At 40.5% G+C, this 20528-nt stretch overlaps 1 protein-coding gene across 1 annotated transcript in view; it reads left to right on the forward strand.

The window, feature by feature from the left end:
* Window positions 1–1010: 1010 nt before the first annotated feature.
* Window positions 1011–20528, forward strand: part of ctss1 (cathepsin S, ortholog 1) — a 35749-nt gene continuing 16231 nt past the window's right edge. The window contains exons 1-6 of the mRNA XM_052135878.1: window positions 1011–1127; window positions 1715–1839; window positions 2956–3078; window positions 3175–3330; window positions 3397–3621; window positions 4990–5155. Coding sequence (XP_051991838.1) covers window positions 1717–1839; window positions 2956–3078; window positions 3175–3330; window positions 3397–3621; window positions 4990–5155 — 793 coding nt within the window. The 5' untranslated portion in view covers window positions 1011–1127; window positions 1715–1716. The remainder of the gene's footprint in view (window positions 1128–1714; window positions 1840–2955; window positions 3079–3174; window positions 3331–3396; window positions 3622–4989; window positions 5156–20528) is intronic.

Consider the following 20528-nt stretch of genomic DNA (forward strand, 5'->3'; position numbering starts at 1 on the left):
ATCAGATCAGATGCTGTGTTACTGGGGGAGATCAGATCAGATGCTGGTGTTACTGGAGGAGATCAGATGCCGGTGTTACTGGGGGAGATCAGATCAGATGCTGGTGTTACTGGGGGAGATCAGATCAGATGCTGGTGTTACTGGAGGAGATCAGATCAGTTGCTGGTGTTACTGGAGGAGATCAGATCAAATGCTGGTGTTACTGGGGGAGAACAGATCAGATGCTGGTGTTACTGGGGGAGATCAGATCAGATGCTGGTGTTACTGTGGGAGATCAGATCAGATGATGGTGTTACTGGTGGAGAACAGATCAGACGCTGTTGTTACTGGGGGAGATCAGATCAGATGCTGGTGTTACTGGGGGAGATGCTGGTGTTACTGGAGGAGATCAGATCAGATGCTGGTGTTACTGGGGGAGATCAGATCAGATGCTGGTGTTACTGGGGGAGATCAGATCAGATGCCGGTGTTACTGGGGGAGATCAGATCAGATGCTGGTGTTACTGGGGGAGATCAGATCAGATGCCGGTGTTACTGGGGGAGATCAGATCAGATGCTGGTGTTACTGGGGGAGGACCATTATGCATCAGTTGCAGCTAAATTCATTTTTGAGCTGCACACCCTCAGAAACCAATTACTGCCATAATGTACTTCATTCACAGTACTTTTATTCTCTTATGTTCATAATGTCATGTTAAATGCACATTTTATTTTATATTGTATAGTGTATATTGTTATTATAGTTTATATTTTATATGATTCATTGCCTGGCACCTTATTTTAATTCTGTCTTATCATTATTTATCTTGTCATCATCTGTTTTGTGTATTAATGCTTTGGCAATATTGTATGTAACACAATCATGACAATAAAGTATTTTAAATTGAATTGAAATTGAGAGAGTGAGAGAGAGAGAGATAGAGAGAGAGAGAGAGAGAGCGAGAGAGAGAGAGAAAGATGTTCTCACTGATGTGATCTGTTTTAATCGTGTTCACATGATGAGGGAGTGAAAGAAGGACAGACAGAAGTGAAGACGAATGTCAGAGGTGAGACTTCCTCTTTTAGAGAGAAACGTTTAAAACAGATCGCAGAGCTGAAGAAGTGTTTTTCTGCTCTTCACACGCGCTGGTAAGATCTTTCATCAACTCACTTAATCTCATATTAGAACAGTTAAAGTCGTCTGCTTGAACACAATGTGTATTTGTCTCTCTCTAAAGTCACTAATAACACACAATTTGCTATAAACTAAAAGTATACCATGAGTGCATTGTAAGTCATTTTGGATAAAACCGTCTGCCAAATGCATAATGCAAAAAATATAAATTATTATATATATATATATTTATCTAGCAATTGCCATATAGTAGTTCTTTCATGACTCTCTAAAACTAACAAAGAGTACCAAACTACTGTGATATAAAAGGTTGTTTGGAAATGTGGATCAGTAGTAGAATGGTTTATAGGTCTATATAATGCTAATACCATGTTATTAAGTACTTGGGAGTCTCAATACTAGTATCAATATTTTACTCATTCACTTCTGAATTTATATTTAATAATTTAGCTGATGCTTTTATCCAAAATAACTCACCAAAACCAAAAACTATTTATCACACCGGAGAAACAGAATACCATTTTATAACTTCCCTATATGTTGTTACCGCTACAGTTTAATACTTTTACAAATAAAACCACATGTGTGTTTTTGTGTGCAGATATGCTGGTGATCAGGTCTGTTGTCGTTCTTCTGTGTGTGTCTCTGGTCTGTTCTGAGATCAGAAGTTTAAATGATCAATGGATTACCTGGAAAACACAACACAACAAGACCTACAGAGACACAGTGAGAACACACACACACACACACACACACACACACCTACACACACCTACACACACACACACACACACACACACACACACACACACACACACGTTGTGTTTCCATGTTTTATGGGGACTTTCCAGTTTCTTAGACATAATGGTTTTTATACTGTACAAACTTTATATTCTATTCCCTAAACCTAACCCTACCCCTAAACCTAACCCTCACAGAAAACTTTCTGCATTTTTACATTTTCAAAAAACATAATTTAGTATGATTTATAAGCTGTTTTCCTCATGGGGACCGACAAAATGTCCCCACAAGGTCAAAAATTTCGGGTTTTACTATCCTTATGGGGACATTTGGTCCCCACAAAGTGATAAATACACGCTCACACACACACACTTACACACACACTCACACACACACACATACACACACACACATGCACACACGCATGCACACACACATACACACACATACACATACAGACACACACACACACTCACACAAACACATGCACACACGCACGCACACACACGCATACACACACACACACACACACATACAGACACACACACTCACACACACACACACTCACACACAAACATACATACACACACACACACATGCACACACACACTCGCACACACACTTACACACACACACACACACACATACACAGACACTCACACACACACACATATTTTAAACATATATTCATGAAAATGAATATTCAGCTGTATTCTACACATAACACATAATATATTATATAACACATGTTTATTTTCTCTGGCACTTTTTAAGTCTAATAAGATGCACAACTCACATCATTTCAGTTGTGCACAGAAATGACAAAAGCCAAATCATACTGTTGATGTGTTAAATTTGCTATAGTTCACTTCAAATGTAAATCAAGTCAATCACTGAAACATCAGCGCCACCTTGAGGATGAATTAGCAACTCCTAATCCTGATAATTCACCCCTGTCACACAGAACATCAATGTGATATAGTAGTTATTAGTGTGACTGTAGTTCTCGCAAAAAAAAGCAAAACTATTGCAGTTATTAGGACACTATTAATCAGCCAATCAGATTACAGCTTGAAGGCCGAGATGTGTTTTGTGTTGTAGAGAGAGGAGTTGTACAGGAGAGCGGTGTGGGAGCAGAACTTTATGTATGTCCTGAAACATAACGAGGAAACGGCCATCGGTCTTCACACATACACTCTGGGACTTGACCACCTCTGCGACATGGTACAGTCCACAGAAACACGCTTTACCACGGCGTCCTCTTGTTGTGATTCTTCTTTCCTATGACTATGCATTTAAAAAGATGTGCTGTGTGTTTAGACCACAGATGAAGTCAATGCTTTACTGAACGGTTTGATGGAGGAAGATTTTCCTGATGTCAACGTGTCATTCACCCCACCGACACACCCCCAACTGCCCCTCCCAGCCAGAGTGAACTGGATTAAGCAGGGCATGGTCAGCCCCGTCCAGAACCAGGTGTGTGTGCTGGTATATAGTGAGAGTATATGAACGATTAGAGGACTGTAACGTGTTTGTGTTTAGGGCCGGTGTGGCTCCTGCTGGGCGTTCAGTGCTGTTGGCGCTCTTGAGGGTCAGATGAAGAGGAAAACCGGCATTCTGGTTCCGTTAAGTTCTCAGAATCTGATGGACTGCAGTGTGAGTTTGGGGAACCACGGTTGTAAGGGGGGATATCTGAGCCGTGCGTTTCTATATGTCATCCAGAACAAAGGCATCGACTCCAACAGCTACTACCCGTATGAACACAAGGTACATTTCAATTATTTCCATCAATATATCATTTTGTGATGTCATTTCCACCACAAACAATTTTGCCCCTAATAAAGTTTTTTTTAAAAGTGAGTGTACTTGTTATGCTTGCACCCATATTGTCTCAAAACACAGTGAGATGTATACCAAGACAGCATTTGTAGGCTGAACCAATAATACTTCATAATGCCATCTGGGGTCTGGGTATCTCAGCAGGTATTGCCGCTGACTATCATACCTGAAGTCGTGAGTTTGAATCCAGGGTGTGCTGAGTGACTCCAGTCAGGTCTCCTTAGCCACCAAATTGACCCGGTTGCTAGGAAGGGTAGAGTCACATGGGGTAACCAAATTGGCCCGGTTGCTAGGGAGTGTAGAGTCACATGGGGTAACCAAATTGTCCCAGTTGCTAGGGAAGGTAGAGTCACATGGGGTAACCAAATTGGCTCCGTTGCTAGGGAGGATAGAGTCACATGGGTAACCAAATTGGCCCGGTTGCTAGGGAGGGTAGAGTCACATGGGGTAACCAAATTGTCCCGGTTGCTAGGGAGGGTAGAGTCACATGGGGTAACCTCCTCGTGGTGGTGATTAGTGGTTCTCTCAATGGGGTGTGTGGTGAGTTGTGTGTGGATCGTGGAGAGTAGCATGAGCCTCCACATGCTGCTAGTCTCCGTGATGTCATGCACAACGAGTCACGTGATAAGATGCACGGATTGACGGTCTCAGACGCGGAGGCAACTGAGACCTGTCCTCCACCACCCGGATTGAGGCGAGTAACCGCGCCACCACGAGGACCTACTAAGTAGTGGGAATTGGGCATTCCAAACTGGGAGAAAAGGGGATAAATTACAAATAAAAAAAGGCCATCAGATCATTTAACCACACCTAAGATGCCCAAAAATGGTAAGCAGCTGGCAAGGTTTTGAAGCATGTTGACTTTCATGGTAACTGAGGGCTGAATGAATGATTGTGTGTTAGTAAATGAAGGTTTATTGCGATGTCTTAAGTCCGAAACATGCTCTATGCAAAAACGTAAATGCAGATGCCAATGCACGCACCATTTGAACATGCATAACATGCATGTGTTCTTGTGTTACCGCAGCAGGAACAAACATCTGAGTTAAAAGAGAAAACTCACTGTAGAAGTGGACAGTTCACACTAATATCATTATAGCACCACTTGTGGCAATGTTGAGAATGAAACGCATAGTGGCGTTGTGTTATGAATTGCGGTCTGGCACATTTCATAATGCACTGATGCGTGAAATCACGCTTGCGTTGAAAGATGCATCTTGCGTAGAACATGTTTTGGCCCTTATAGTTGATAGCACTGTTATTGTCTGACAGTTGTTGTGATGATGTGATTTGCAGCAGGGCGAATGTCGATACTCTGTCACTGGAAGAGCGGGATACTGCTCAGGATTCAAGATCGTTCAGCATCACAATGAGGCGGCACTGCAGCAAGCTGTTGCTAACATTGGACCTGTGTCAGTCGGTATAAACGCAAAACTCGCCTCCTTCCAGAGATACAGAAGTGGTAAGACACAGACACACACCCATCTCCCTGCAGTGTTGGTTGGATTACTTCTTAAATTTAATCTACTGATTACAAATTACACAATTTAATCAGCAATGTAATTTTTTTGATTTTACTTAATCTAGGTAATCTAATCTGAGTACTTTTGGATTACTCAGTGCATATTTTCATGAAAATCTTCTCATTAATTTAAAATGTATTAAGTACCAATTAACACTCCTTTCATTAAACATTATAAACATAAAATCAAACTGAAACTTATATTAGGTGTCTATGGACTAACATTCAAATACATACAATATGCATTTATTGTATAAGTACATGTTGCTCTGCAAAGTTTTCAGAAGATCCACATTTGCTCTTGAGGTTGAGGTGTAGGTAGTTTTAAGAGTAAGGGTAGGTTTAGGAGTAGGAGTAGGTTTAGGGGTAGGGGTAGGACTAGGGTTTAGGAGTAGGGGTAGGTTTAAGAGTAGGAGTAGGACAAGGGTTTAGCTGTAGGGGTAGGTTTAGGAGTAAGGTTAGGGCTAGGGTTTAGGACTAGGGGTATAGTTAGGATTTAGAAGTAGGGTTAGGGTTTAGGAGTAGGGGTAGGGGTAGGTTTTAGGAGAAGGGGTAGGGCTAGGGTTTAGGAGTAAGGGTAAGGTTAGGGTTTAGGAGTAGGGGTAGGGCTAGTGTTTAGGAGTAAGGGTAGGGTTAGGTTTTAGGAGTAGGTTTAGGGCTAAGGTTAAAGAGTAAGTGTTAGGGTTTAGGAGAAGGGTTAGGGTTTAGGGTTTTAGAGTAGGGTTTAGGAGCAGGAGTTGGATGTAGGGTTCGGGTTTAGGAGTAGGGGTAGGTTTTAGGAGTAGGAGTAGGGTTTAAGAGTACGGGTTGGATTTAGGAGTATTTTTAGGTTTAGGGTTTAGGAGTAGGGGTGGGTTTAGGAGTAGGGTTAGGGTTTAGGAGTAGGGGTAGGGCTAGGGTTTAGGAGTATGGTTAGGGTTTAGGAGTAGGGGTAGGGCTAGGGTTTAGGAGTAAGGGTAGGGTTAGGTTTTAGGAGTAGGTTTAGGGCTAGGGTTTAGGACTAGGGGTATGGTTTGGATTTAGGAGTACGGTTAGGGTTTAGGAGTAGGGGTAGGTTTTAGGAGTAGGGGTAGGGCTAGGGTTTAGGAGTAAGGTTAGGGTGTAGGAGTAGGGGTAGGTTTAGGAGTAGGGGTAGGGCTAGGGTTTAGGAGGAAGGGTAGAGTTAGGTTTTAGGAGTAGGTTTAGGGATAGGGTTTAAGAGTAAGTGTTAGTGTTTAGGAGAAGGTGTAGGGCTAGGGTTTAGGTCTAGGGGTATGGTTTGGATTTAGGAGTAGGGTTAAGCTTTAGGAGTAGGAGTAGGTTTTAGGAGTAGGAGTAGGGTTTAGGATTAGGGGTTGGATTTAGGAGTATTGGTAGGTTTAGGGTTTAGGAGTAGGGGTAGGTTTAGGAGTAGGGTAGGGCTAGGGTTTAGGAGTAGGGTTAGGGCTAGGGTTTAGAAGTAGGTGTAGGTTAAGGAGTAGGGCTAGGGTTTAGGACTAGGGATGTGGTTTGGATTTAGGAGTAGGGTTAGGGCTAGGGTTTATTGATTAAGTGTTAGTGTTTAGGAGAAGGTGTAGGGCTAGGGTTTAGGTCTAGGTGTATGGTTTGGATTTAGGAGTCGGGTTAAGGTTTAGGAGTAGGTTTTAGGAGTAGGAGTAGGGTTTAGGATTAGGGGTTGGATTTAGGAGTATTGGTAGGTTTAGGGTTTAGGAGTAGGGGTAGGTTTAGGAGTAGGGGTAGGGCTAGGGTTTAGGAGTAGGGTTAGGGCTAGGGTTTAGAAGTAGGTGTAGGTTAAGGAGTAAGGGTAGGGTTAGGTTTTAGGAGTAGGTTTAGGGCTAGGGTTTAAGAGTAAGTGTTAGTGTTAGGGCTAGGGTTTAGAAGTAGGTGTAGGTTAAGGAGTAGGGCTAGGGTTTAGGACTAGGGATGTGGTTTGGATTTAGCAGTAGGGTTAGGGCTAGGGTTTAAGAGTAAGTGTTAGTGTTTAGGAGAAGGTGTAGGGCTAGGGTTTAGGTCTAGGCATATGGTTTGGATTTAGGAGTAGGGTTAAGGTTTAGGAGTAGGAGTAGGTTTTAGGAGTAGGAGTAGGGTTTAGGATTAGGGGTTGGATTTAGGAGTATTGGTAGGTTTAGGGATTAGGAGTAGGGGTAGGTTTAGGAGTAGGGGTAGGGCTAGGGTTTAGGAGTAGGGTTAGGGCTAGGGTTTAGAAGTAGGTGTAGGTTAAGGAGTAAGGGTAGGGTTAGGTTTTAGGAGTAGGTTTAGGGCTAGGGTTTAAGAGTAAGTGTTAGTGTTAGGGCTAGGGTTTAGAAGTAGCCGGTGTAGGTTAAGGAGTAGGGCTAGGGTTTAGGACTAGGGATGTGGTTTGGATTTAGCAGTAGGGTTAGGGCTAGGGTTTAAGAGTAAGTGTTAGTGTTTAGGAGAAGGTGTAGGGCTAGGTTTTAGGTCTAGGGGTATGGTTTGGATTTAGGAGTAGGGTTAAGGTTTAGGAGTAGGAGTAGGTTTTAGGAGTAGGAGTAGGGTTTAGGATTAGGGGTTGGATTTAGGAGTATTGGTAGGTTTAGGGTTTAGGAGTAGGGGTAGGTTTAGGAGTAGGGGTAGGGCTAGGGTTTAGGAGTAGGGTTAGGGCTAGGGTTTAGAAGTAGGTGTAGGTTAAGGAGTAGGGCTAGGGTTTAGGACTAGGGATGTGGTTTGGATTTAGGAGTAGGGTTAGGGTTTAGGGTTTTAGAGTAGGGTTTAGGAGTAGGGGTAGGTTTTAGGAATAAGGTTTAGAAGTAGGGTTAGGGTTTAGGAGTAGGGTTAGGTTTTAGGAGTAGGAGTAGGGTTTAGGAGTAGGGGTGGATTTAGGAGTATTTGTAGGCTTAGGGTTTAGGAGTAGGGTTTAAGAGTAGGGTTAGGGTTTAGGAGTAGGTGTAGGGCTAGGGTTTAGAAGTAGGTGTATGTTTAAGAGTATGGTTAGGGTTAGGGTTTAGGAGTAGGGGTAGGGTTTAGGAGTAGGTGTAGGGCTAGGGTTTAGAAGTAGGGGTAGGGTTTAGGAGTAGGGTTAGGGTTTTTGAGTAGGTTTTAGGAGTAGGGGTAGGTTTTAAGAGTAAGGGTATGTCTAGGGTTTAGGAGTAAGGGTAGGGTTAGGGGTTAGGAGTAGGGTTAGGGTTTAGGAGTAGGGGTAGGGGTAGGTTTTAGGGGTAGGTTTTAGGAGTAGGAGTAGGGTTTAGGATTAGGGGTTGGATTTAGGAATATTGGTAGGTTTAGGGTTTAGGAGTAGGGGTAGGATTAGGAGTAGGGGTAGGGGTAGGGCTAGGGTTTAGAAGTAGGTGTAGGTTAAGGAGTAGGTCAGGGGTTTAGGACTATGGATGTGGTTTGGATTTAGGAGTAGGGTTAGGGTTTAGGGTTTTAGAGTAGGGTTTAGGAGTAGGGGTTGGATGTAGGGTTAGGATTTAGGAGTAGGGGTAGGGGTAGGGTTAGGGTTTAGGAGTAGGGGTAGGGCTAGGGTTTAGGAGTAAGGGTAGGGTTAGGTTTTAGGAGTAGGTTTAGGGCTAAGGTTAAAGAGTTAGTGTTAGGGTTTAGGAGAAGGGTTAGGGTTTAGGGTTTTAGAGTAGGGTTTAGGAGTAGGGTTTAGGAGCAGGAGTTGGATGTAGGGTTCGGGTTTAGGAGTAGGGGTAGGATTTAGGAGTAGGAGTAGGGTTTAGGAGTAGGGGTTGGATTTAGGACTATTTGTTGGTTTAGGGTTTAGGTGTAGGGGTAGGGTTTAGGAGTATGGTTAGGGTGTAGGAGTAGGGGTAGGGCTAGGGTTTAGGAGTAGGGGTAGGGCTAGGGTTTAGGAGTAAGGGTAGGGTTAGGTTTTAGGAGTAGGTTTAGGACTAGGGGTATGGTTTGGATTTAGGAGTAAGGTAGGGTTTAGGAGTAGTGGTAGGTTTTAGGAGTAGGGGTAGGGCTAGGGTTTAGGAGTAAGTTTAGGGTGTAGGAGTAGGGGTAGGGCTAGGGTTTAGGAGTAAGTGTAGGGTTAGGGTTTAGGTGTAGGGTTAGGGCTAGGGTTTAGAAGTAGGTGTAGGTTAAGGAGTAGGTCAAGGGTTTAGGACTAGGGATGTGGTTTGGATTTAGGAGTAGGGTTTGGGTTTAGGGTTTTAGATTAGGGTTTAGGAGTGGGGGTTGGATGTAGGTTTAGGATTTAGGAGTAGGGATAGGGCTAGGTTTTAGGAGTAGGGTTAGGGCTAGGGTTTAGAAGTAGGTGTAGGTTAAGGAGTAGGTCTAGTGTTTAGGACTAGGGATGTGGTTTGGATTTAGGAGTAGGGTTAGGGTTAAGGAGTAGGTGTAGGGCTAGGGTTTAGGACTAAGGATGTGGTTTGGATTTAGGAGTAGGGTTAGGGTTTAGGGTTTTAGAGTAGGGGTAGGGTTTTGGAGTAGGGGTAGGTTTTAGGACTAGGGTTTAGATGTAGAGTTAGGGTTTATTAGTAGAAGTAGGGTTTGGGTCAGGGTTTAGGAATAGGATATGAGATTAGGGTTAGGGTTTAGGAATAGGGGTAGGGTTTGGTCAGGGTGTAAAAGTAGGACATGAGATTAGGTTTAGGGGTAGGGTTTAGGAATATAGTTTTGGAGTAGGGGTTGAATTTTGGAGTAGAAGTAAGGTTAGGGTTTAGAAGTAGGAGCAGGGTTTAAGAGTAGGGGTAGTTTTAGGGTTAGGGTTTAGGACTGGGGTAGGGTTTAGGTTTAGGGTTAGGTTTAGGGGTAGGGTTTAGGAGTAGAGTTAGGGTTTCGGAGTAGAGATAGGGTTTAGGAGTAGCTGAAGGTGTCGTGGAATAGCGCAATGAATCTCTCTAAGTTGTAAGAAAACTCTCAGAGTCTTGAGTTCCAGATGCCAAATTTGTAGTTTACTGAACACCAACAAACATGAGACCGGCCAGCTGTCCGTTCTGACTCATTTTTCTAAGTTCTCAGTTATATACCTTTTTGTTATCTTGTTACCCACTGTCTCTGACCCATGAGGTCACTGTCTTGTCTCTTTCCCACCAATATGTTCTACGTTCTTTGTTAGTTAAATATTGGTGGGAGATCCCTCGTCTATCTATTAAAAAGAAAAAGAAACATATATCTTTGGTAGCCTCTCATAACTTGACCTCATGTTACAGTTCATGGACAGAGTACATCAACTCCTAGAAACATCTGCGTAAACAGCCATGTCTCCATCAAATACTTTTTATCTTTTTCCTGCATTTTCAGCACATTCCCTCAATGGGCAGCCTTGTTTGTTCATACACATTATTATTTGAAAGAGAACACCAGCTGCATTTAGCTTATTAAAACAAGACACCATTCATATAATAACTGATTAAAAGTATCTTTGAAAAGATACATGCCAGCACACCAAGGACTCTCATCAGTGTACTATTGATTAACAGAAACACTTTTTGTTTTTGAAGAAATACACTTGTTTTTCAAGGTTATATACCATTCTTTGTGTTCTCTGCAGTATCAACACTTTTAGTAACCTCATATGCTCTCTCCTGGCTCACACAAAAGCCTGAAAACTCAAATAAGTATTTTGATATATAAAAACATACTAGAATATTGAAAATATACTATATACTCCCACCTCTGAGACTTAAAAAGTCTCACACTCTATATCCCTCAAACCAGAGTGCAGTCACACAAGCCAGCCTGTCCCAGTTCATCATGTAGCCAAAGTAGGCCACTCAGTCCACTATCCAATGCCATCTTTATGGGGCTGCACTCTGCAGGACTTGGGACCAAACATCTCCATCCACACTTGGCTAGGAAGGAGTAAAAGATCCCAGTCCTCTAGCTAGCACTGTTCCTGGGGGTGGGTGACAAAAATCAACTCATTTGTAATAAGCATGTGCATGGAAATGTGAAGCCTTGCGTGATGTAGAGTACAATTGTTTATCCATTATGTTGAAGATATATTTATATATATGCTTAACAAAACACTAGTAAAAGTAACATAAAGTAACAAAGGTAATATTCATCCTTCGTTGCCAGAGGAACTCACAGACAATTCCGGTAGCCTGGACAGCGGGTTTTTAAACCACCAGCTGAGTCTATTTGCTCTTGCAGCCAAGCACTGAGGTGCTCGTCGCTCCTTTCTTCACATATGTTCCTCACATGTCTTCTCTTGGCAATTGTTTCACATCCATATTTTGCTTAAACATAATCATCAGCAATACTACTTCTATTTGATTAGATACATTGTACTAAAGATATGCTTCATTAATCATTATAAGTAATTGGTTACACTGAGAGTAATAGGGGAATATGTGAAAAATAACAAACAAAACACCCTCTAACTCCTTTCTTGAGATGCTATCTATACTGTTATGTAAAATGAAAGTACAATAGGCATGTTATCTCCCTTACTATCAAAAACATGAGAAAAGTGTAAAATAAAATTCCCCTTAAAAATAAAATTCCCCCAGTGTTGTTTCTTGATTGCTTCTCAGTAAATCTCATCAAGTTCATCCAATCCTGGCCCAATGGTATATTGTCTGGTTGCTACACTTATTTTCGTTGGCATCATTGATACAGTCACCATTTGCTTAGCCACCATTCTAGTCACAATTGATCTCATAATGGTTATAATACAACAAAACAATAAAGCAAATAGGGTCAATCCTACTACTAACATTATACCTATTTTCATTAGCCAAATCTTCCATGACCCAAAAAGGTCATCAAACCATTGCCCAAACAGCTGATCTCTCCCTGCATTAGATTTAACTTCCTTTCTCAGGTCATGCAGTTTCTTCATTTCCTGGGTAAAAGCTCCTTCTGGGGATGTATTATTTGGTATGTATGTACAGCAATCTGCTCCGAACATAACACATACTCCTCCTTTATCTGCCAATAACCAATTTAGTGCTTGACGATTTTACCATGCCATTTTACTAGTGACTGCTAATTGGTGTCCTAACGCCTCCAGTGCCTCGTCAGTATAGTTTATAAATCTCTGTTGGTTATAGTAAATATAATTATCCATCCATCCATCCATCTTCAACCGCTTATCCGAAGTCGGGTCGCGGGGGCAGCTGCTCCAGCAGGGGGCCCCAAACTTCCCTATCCCGAGCCACATTAACCAGCTCTGACTGGGCGGACCCGAGGCGTTCCCAGGCCAGTGTGGAGATGTAATCTCTCCACCTAGTCCTGGGTCTTCCCGAGGCCTCCTCCCAGCTGGACGTGCCTGAAACACCTCCCTAGGGAGGCGGCCAGGGGCATCCTTACCAGATGCCCAAACCACCTCAACTGACTCCTTTCAACGCAAAGGAGCAGCGGCTCTACTCCGAGCTCCTCACGGATTACTGAGCTCCTCACCCTATCTCTAAGGGAGAAGCCCGCCACCCTTCTGAGGAAGCCCATTTCGGCCGCTTGTACTCGCTGACCTAGTTCTTTCGGTCATGACCCAACCTTCATGACCATAGGTGAGGGTAGGAACAAAAATTGACCGGTAGATCGAGAGCTTTGCCTTTCGGCTCAGCTCTCTTTTCGTGACAACAGTGCGATAGAGCGAGTGCAATACCGCCCCTGCTGCCCCAATTCTCCGGCCAACCTCCCGCTCCATTGTCCCCTCACTCGTGAACAAGACCCCGAGGTACTTGAACTCCTTCACTTGGGGCAAAACCTCATTCCCTACCTGGAGTACGCACTCCATCGGTTTCCTGCTGAGAACCATGGCCTCAGATTTAGAGGTGCTAATCCTCATCCCAGCTGCTTCACACTCGACTGCCAAGCGATCCAGTGAGAGCTGAAGGTCACGGACCGATGATGACATGAAGACAACATCATCTGCAAAAAGCAGCGATGAGATCCCCAGCCCACCGAACCGCACACCTTCCCCACCCCGACTACGCCTCGATATCCTGTCCATGAATATCACAAACAGGATTGGTGACAAAGCGCAGCCTTGGCGGAGACCAACCCCACATGGAATGAACTCGACTTTGTGCCGAGGACCCGGACACAGCCCTCGCTTTGGACGTACAGGGATTGGATCGCCCTAAGAAGGGACCCCCCACCCCGTACTCCCGCAGCACCTCCCACAGTCTCTCCGGGGGACCCGGTCATACGCCTTCTCCAGATCCACAAAACACATGTAGACCGGATGGGCATACTCCCAGGCCCCCTCCAGGATCCTTGCGAGAGTAAAGATCTGGTCCGTCGTTCCACGGCCAGGACGAAAACCGCATTGTTCCTCTTCAATCTGAGGTTCGACAATCGGCCGAACCCTCCTCTCCAGCACCTTGGAGTAAACTTTACCAGGGAGGCTGAGAAGTGTGATACCCCTGTAGTTGGCACACACTCTCTGATCCCCCTTTTTGAAGAGGGGAACCACCACCCCGTTCTGCCACTCCTTAGGTACTGTCCCAGATTTCCACGCAATGTAAATATAATTAATCCACTCTAAATTTTTGTTGGGTGTTACCCATACGAATATTGACTCAAAACCTGATTTTATTTCATTCCTAGCTTTAAACTGTTGAGGTATTCCTCTCGGTTGGCTAATTGCATCCAGGTAAACACCAGGATCTGGGGCGTATGCTCTTTTCACCCTTGCTTTGTTGTGGTTTTGGTGCAGTTTGGATTTCAGAGGGGTCCCATTCTACCATAGTTACTTCTTGTATTAGCCTTACTCTAGTGCACAGTCCTGTCCAGTCTTTAGGTAGTGAGGTTTTCAATTGATCTCCCCCACATAGCCAAAAATAGTCCGCTATAGTTTCCGTTTGTTCTGCATGGATTTTTCTCGCAGGAGATACTAAAGTTTGATTTTCACATCCTGTGAGGCAATGACCAACAACCACGCCTAGACATCCTGGAGTTATGTTCGCAGTAAAATTTTGTCCTAATGTTGCTGTTGCATATTGCGGTCCACTAAACCTAATCACATTATCATTAAAAAACATTTCATCATCTAAATGCCATATTACTGCGCAATTGCCCTTAAATTGTCCTACATTCGTTTTTCCTCTAGTTCTGTTAAAGCATTCATACTCCAGTTGTCGATTTATTGTATATGATGATGGGCTTTCTTTTTTCTCATTATCCACACATATTTGTCTAATTTTCTGCATTCATCTCCCCACCCTATCATCTTAGAATATTTATCATATTCCGGATGACCCAAGCATGCCAAACATTCTGCTGGGCAGAACACTGTTCTCCCTGTTTTACCACAATTTTTTGGCATAATACTCAGCGCAATGCTTATAATCATACTGATTTGGGACTACTACAAATTTTTTCAATGGAGTGGGCGAGCACATTACACAGTTTGTCATTTTTGCTTGCTTAGCTGTATATCTGGCCCATTTATACCAGTCATTTTGATTTACATATTGTAATAGTTCCTCTGTTCCTGCTGACTCTATGGGTTCCATATCATTTTCTAAATTTATTTGCTTTTTCAGTCTTTGGGTGATTATTTTGACAGGTGTGTTTTGAGGCCGATTCTTCGGTTTGTTCTGCTTAGCCAAATTGCTTATCCAGATTCTTTGCTTTTCGAGTTCACCTTTGTTTAATGATCCAGGCGTTCGCTTCTTTCTGATTTCTCGTGCTATGTTATCTAGTCTCTGCTCATTCGGGGGAATAATATTGAAGGTCTGAGATGTCAATTGTAGGAAATTCATCATACCATAGTCGTTGTGACAGTCCTTCACCTGGAGAGTCTGGGCCTTCCTTGATCGCCTGTCCGGTAGGCCCTGTATAGGAGGCAATACCTGTCTCAAATATGTTAGTAACAGCATCATCAACACTAATACCTCCTTGAGCTTCCATTCTTTCTCCATGTGCCACAACTCTTCCTCGAACAACTGCGCTTGTTGGCCTGTTTCTTTTCCTTCAGTTGCTTCTGAATCTGTTTCAGCAGGACGATCACTTTCTTCTTGTCTTTCTCCTTCTTCACCTTCTTGGTCCTGTTCTTCTGTGACATGTCCTTCCGTCTCACTTTCTATGCTTTCCTGCTCTACTGCGGCACTTCAATCCCTTTTTCTGCCGCAGCGTGCTCTTCCCCTACTTTCGCTTATCCTTCTACTTCATCTTCTCTTTCCTCAGATTCTGTAGCCGGTTCCTGCTGATCTTCTTCTCCTCGGATTCATCGTTGGGAAGTCCATATTCATAGTTTCTTCAATACAGTCCGTCAAGTGCTCTGTACTTTCTTAATTCACATTCTTGAGTATTTCGTTTTAGGTCAGCTTCACTGGAAAGGCCATCCAAGATCCCCAAGGCTGATTGTAGGGAACCCACTCTGCAGTATGCTTTCTTAGAATTGTTCATCTGGTGATCCTGGTCCTTCTTGGGACGTTTCTCTGGTAGGCCCCATCATTGGGGGCAACACTTGTCCCAAGTATGTCAGTAATAACATCCATATTAATATGTCTTTCTTATTCATTGGTATTGTAGGCCGCAATTGTTTTCCACCTTCTCTCCTTCAGCGGGTCATCCTGTCCTAACTTGCTTCAATGATGGCAACAGTATGACTATTTCATTTCATATGCATAAAGAACACTGTAATCACCTCATATGGTTTACATGTTTTATATTAACTAACAATCATTACTTTCTGCATTCATTTGGTTAGTATATTCAATTATTTCCCTTATTACAGTCATTTGCTACACACACATTCGTTGCATCTCATTTCTAGCACTAAATAACACATGGGTCCTCTGCCTCCTCCAGGCATAGCCTGACTTTGTTCCAATTAAAAACATTAGATCATCCCTTTAGTATCTATACACAACATTTTTCATGGTCATTCACAGAAAGGGTAATTCACAAAAAGGCTATAATTCTCCACAGAGGAGGTAAACTATCACAGGTGTTCCTTATCTTAAAACTCCCTACTCATTCACTTATCACATACATTTCATTTCCTCCTGTTTCCCAAGGACTCTCAATGTCTGTATCACATTAATTAATTTTCCCTGCAAGCTAAGCTGTTTTTCATAGTTTCAGACTATATCAGAGTAATTCAGAGTATTAAATCAATAAAATAATTATCAAATATATAACATATCATTGGAGGAATCAATTTCCTCCCAGTTTGGTCTTTCTGTTGCATTGGGCCATTTACATTGATCAGTACTTCATCTGGTTTTTACATAATTATTTAATCAATGGTAACACACAATATAATATTATTCCCTCTCACAGAATTGTTGTTTCAATTATTATACCAATTGTAGCCAACCCTGCACCCTATTTCTTAATTAATTCCATTTATATTGTTACAAACAAACAAGACAAGCAATCTTAATCTTTAGTCACCACCATGTATCTTTTCCATTCTTCATTACTTTTACAATGTACATGAGTTCAATTAAAGCACAAGTAAAAGTAATAAATCATCTTCCAGTCTAAATTCATTATCATACAAACATTCCCATGTTTGTTTAATACTTCTATATAAAGTCAAGCACTCCTTTGTTTGCAACGGTTCTCAAAACTTTACCCCAAAAACCAATCTATAAATAATCCTCTACACAGGGTATGATCCCCTGACAACACAGTGACAGAATGCTTGGTATTTAACACTGTGATAAGTTATTTTAGTAAAGCGGTTATTAAAATGCAGCATTTATCCACCCCTTAAAACCCTTTCAAACCTTCTTGGCGGTGACGCCATTGTCAAGTCTTACCCGTCATTGGGTCAGTCACCTCTTGCCACTGGTCTTGATACTGCTCAGTCCTCAATCCTTAATAATTTGGTATCAGTAAACAGATATTTTCTTTTTCAGGGAGTATCACCAGAGAACCGACACAGCCAATGGAACATCTACAAATGCTTAAATATGGAGACAATTCAAAACATGGTTAAATTCAAAAAAGCATTATTAAAAATTCATCAATCTATTAAAATTGTCCAAAGTAGAATTAAAATATGCTAAAATTGAACTCATTATAATTAATTTCCATTCAGGTTTTATTTCTGCTACTTTAGCAAATGTTACACAAATCTATGTGGGGACTAACATCAGATCAGAGCCCTGTCAAGCTTCTAGGAAGCTTAATTAAAAACATCACCTTAATTCAATAATAGTCTCTAGATAGTTTTTGAACCTACATTTATTCTTTCAGATGAATTTTCAACTTAATCTGTTTTCTTTAGTATAAACCCTTAACTTTAGATTGCCCTCTTAATATATAAAATCTTTAATCATTGATGAGGAGAGCTGTTTGAACTCCTTCATATCACTCTATCTAACATTAGTGTCAAGGCACATCATTTTACATATAAAAATAAAATCAAACCAAAATAAAATGAAATAAAACACTTATGAATATTTCTTCAAATTCTGCTCTTGTGTTTCTGTTTCAAGCAGACACTTATCAATTTTAGACTGAGAGTGAGGAGTGGGGCATTACACTGTTTCAAAATAATACATTTATTTTATTCTTCAACAGTAAAAATAGTGATATTTATAATAACTGATTATATTAACTGCTTTCAAACTTTCTCATCTCACACCATTTAAAAACAAAAACTACTCTCATCAAAAACTACTCTCATCTTACTTTCTTCTGTCCATTCAAACAACATACAAATAACCTTTCTAATCTTTAATAAAACAGAACACAATGTCTTTTTCGACATTCTCTATATAATCAATACAACTTATGTTTAGCCTTCTGTTCATGCAGAGCTTTACATTTACAACACCTATCTTATTATTAATATATTATAATCCCTTTTTTATTATTAAGTAATAATTTATTATTACTACTTTCTCCATTTCTTACACTTTCTCAGGTGAAGGAACTTCCATTCTATCTAATAAAATAATATAAATCAAGTTTTTAAACTAACAGAAAAGTAAAAGTTTAAACAGAATAAAGTCTTAAAGACAAACATATCTAAAAACATATCTCTTTTCTTGTGTTTTGAAATAATTGCTCAGTAAGATACACTACGTACTTTTAATTTCTCATGACTCTTACATTATTTATTTATTTATTTTTATCCAAATGTTTCATCATCTTTTAACAGTTATCACTATTATACCTCTAAAATTACACTTTCATGTATTAACTATGGCAAACTAAAATAGTAGTAATAGAAATAGACACTCAATCAGCACTTTATAGCACACACTAAGCTCCTTTTTTTTTCTTTATTATGAGGGTACTATTTGGAAAATTTGGGGGAGTAACCAATCCAATAGGTAACTCTATAACTTTGCCATATGTTTGTAATATTTACTCTTCAAATCAATAAATCAGTGGTTAGCTGCTGGATTTAAATTTAGACCCTCAGAATAATTTAGACACAGGCATTGAACCCATTGATGGCATTCTGGAAAATCATAAAGTGATCGTATAAGACTGAAATGAACTTTTCCAGAGAAATTTTAATCCACATTATAAATGGTAAATCAATAATGATTACCAGCAGTAATGAGCGCAGGAAGATCAATCAGAACAATCACTTCATTTTCAGTCTTCTTTGTGTCCTGATTTCCTCCTGCAGCATTAGTAACTTCTATAAAATCATCTTTCTCAGCCGTCTGCAATGGTGAGAAACTAGTTCCAGAATGAGTTAGTGAAACAACACACATAATAATAACAAATGAAAGACAGAATAGACTCATGAATATGAAGTTATTAACATTCATATATGAGGAAGTTATGATGTTCAATTTAATCTTAACCTTTCTCCATGGGCTTCACCCGCCCCAAAGACCAATGTTTAAATGATCCAAATCATTCTTAAATTTATTTTCCTTTAATTTTAGTCTCAAATGCAGCTTCTCAGTGTATCCACGATCAACCAAGACCTATTCTGTGTATACCAAACAAAAAATAAATAAAATAAAAATAAAATATCTATCTATCTGCTTTCTATCTTTTTCTAAAGTCGGGGGTCTGTCTGAAGACAGCAAGAGAGGCCTGTTTCCCCTCAAAGTCATCCTCAATGCCTTCATCAGACAGTCCCTAACAAAAATAAAAAATCTCTGCCTATCTTTTGTTGGTTGATAAAGTATACACCGGCAACGCTGCACTCACATTTAAATTGTTCTCCAGACATTTTTAAAATCATAGAAAATTCAAAAACAACTTTCTTGTGTTTAATTTAATAATGTTAAAATATTATTCTCTCATAAACTGGACCAGACAGAACATAAAATGGACACATGAATGTGAAGTTTTCACATTTAAGGTTTAACTGCATAAGATACAAAATATAATTTTCTTATTTTATCATATCTTTGGTCCTCTTTTGCCATTTGCTGAAATATAACAACACTTATCTTAAATACAACCTTGGTTTAAAATACAATTACTTATTTGACTTTAGTTTAGCGCAATACACTCGACTCAAAGCTTTATTGTTTGTCCAGATAATGTGATTTCCCAAATACAATTCAATCACTTTAAAGTTATCACTTTTTTATAATCTAAATATTCTTACTCGTCACTTTGATATAAAAGGAGTTATGATCTGACACATGTCCATTCAACAGCTGCTCCCTTTCAGTTTAGTTAATCTTATATCAGGCTTCATTCATGGCATGAAAAGAACAGCCCAAGAATAAACATTGTCCAGTCCACTAAGAGTTAACTTTTTGATTTCATGCACATTTTTGTTTTACAGCTATTTGTTTGTTTATACTGTATTATATTTATCCTTACACACACACACACACACACATTTACACAGACATACACATATATTTTTATCATTAGTTTTCATTCTACAATCATAATATTTATTAAGTGCCCTCTTTGTTTTTAATCATTAGATCTCTTCTGCCTCTTATATTGATGAAAATAGTCTAAATAGATTTTCTTTTATGTAAATTTCATACATACTCCTCATTAGTTATGCAGCAAATGATCAACCTCTCTATCTGGATGGATATTTATAGTGCTCATACAACATACACTCTGTGTCCCTTTATTTATAGGGCTCATATAACATACACTTCCATACGCAATCACACTTCAGTCATACTTCCCATACTTTCAAACACAGACACAGAAACTCTCACAAACACAGAACATTTCACACTTTTACAAACACAAGGCCTTTATAAACACAGAGCTCTCAAATTACACACTCATTAATTACAGCGGTTGATTGCTATATCTGTTAATTATTTTTATATTCCACCCACAGCTGTCACACCCATTTTGGGTCTCTGTTCAAGACAATTTCTACATGGGTGCTAATTCTCCTTTCTCTATTAAAAATCACCTTTAAATGTTGGACTTTATTTAATTTGTTCATAACTCCAGAAATGATCACTAATTCCCTGTGTTTTTATTATTAATCTCTTTAATTCTATTTATTTTCTCCTCTCAGTTAGTCTCCTCTCAAATTCAGCAACAGTTTATTTCC

Source organism: Xyrauchen texanus, chromosome 10 (assembly GCF_025860055.1).
Source record: "Xyrauchen texanus isolate HMW12.3.18 chromosome 10, RBS_HiC_50CHRs, whole genome shotgun sequence".
Classification (NCBI taxonomy): Eukaryota; Metazoa; Chordata; class Actinopteri; order Cypriniformes; family Catostomidae; genus Xyrauchen; species Xyrauchen texanus.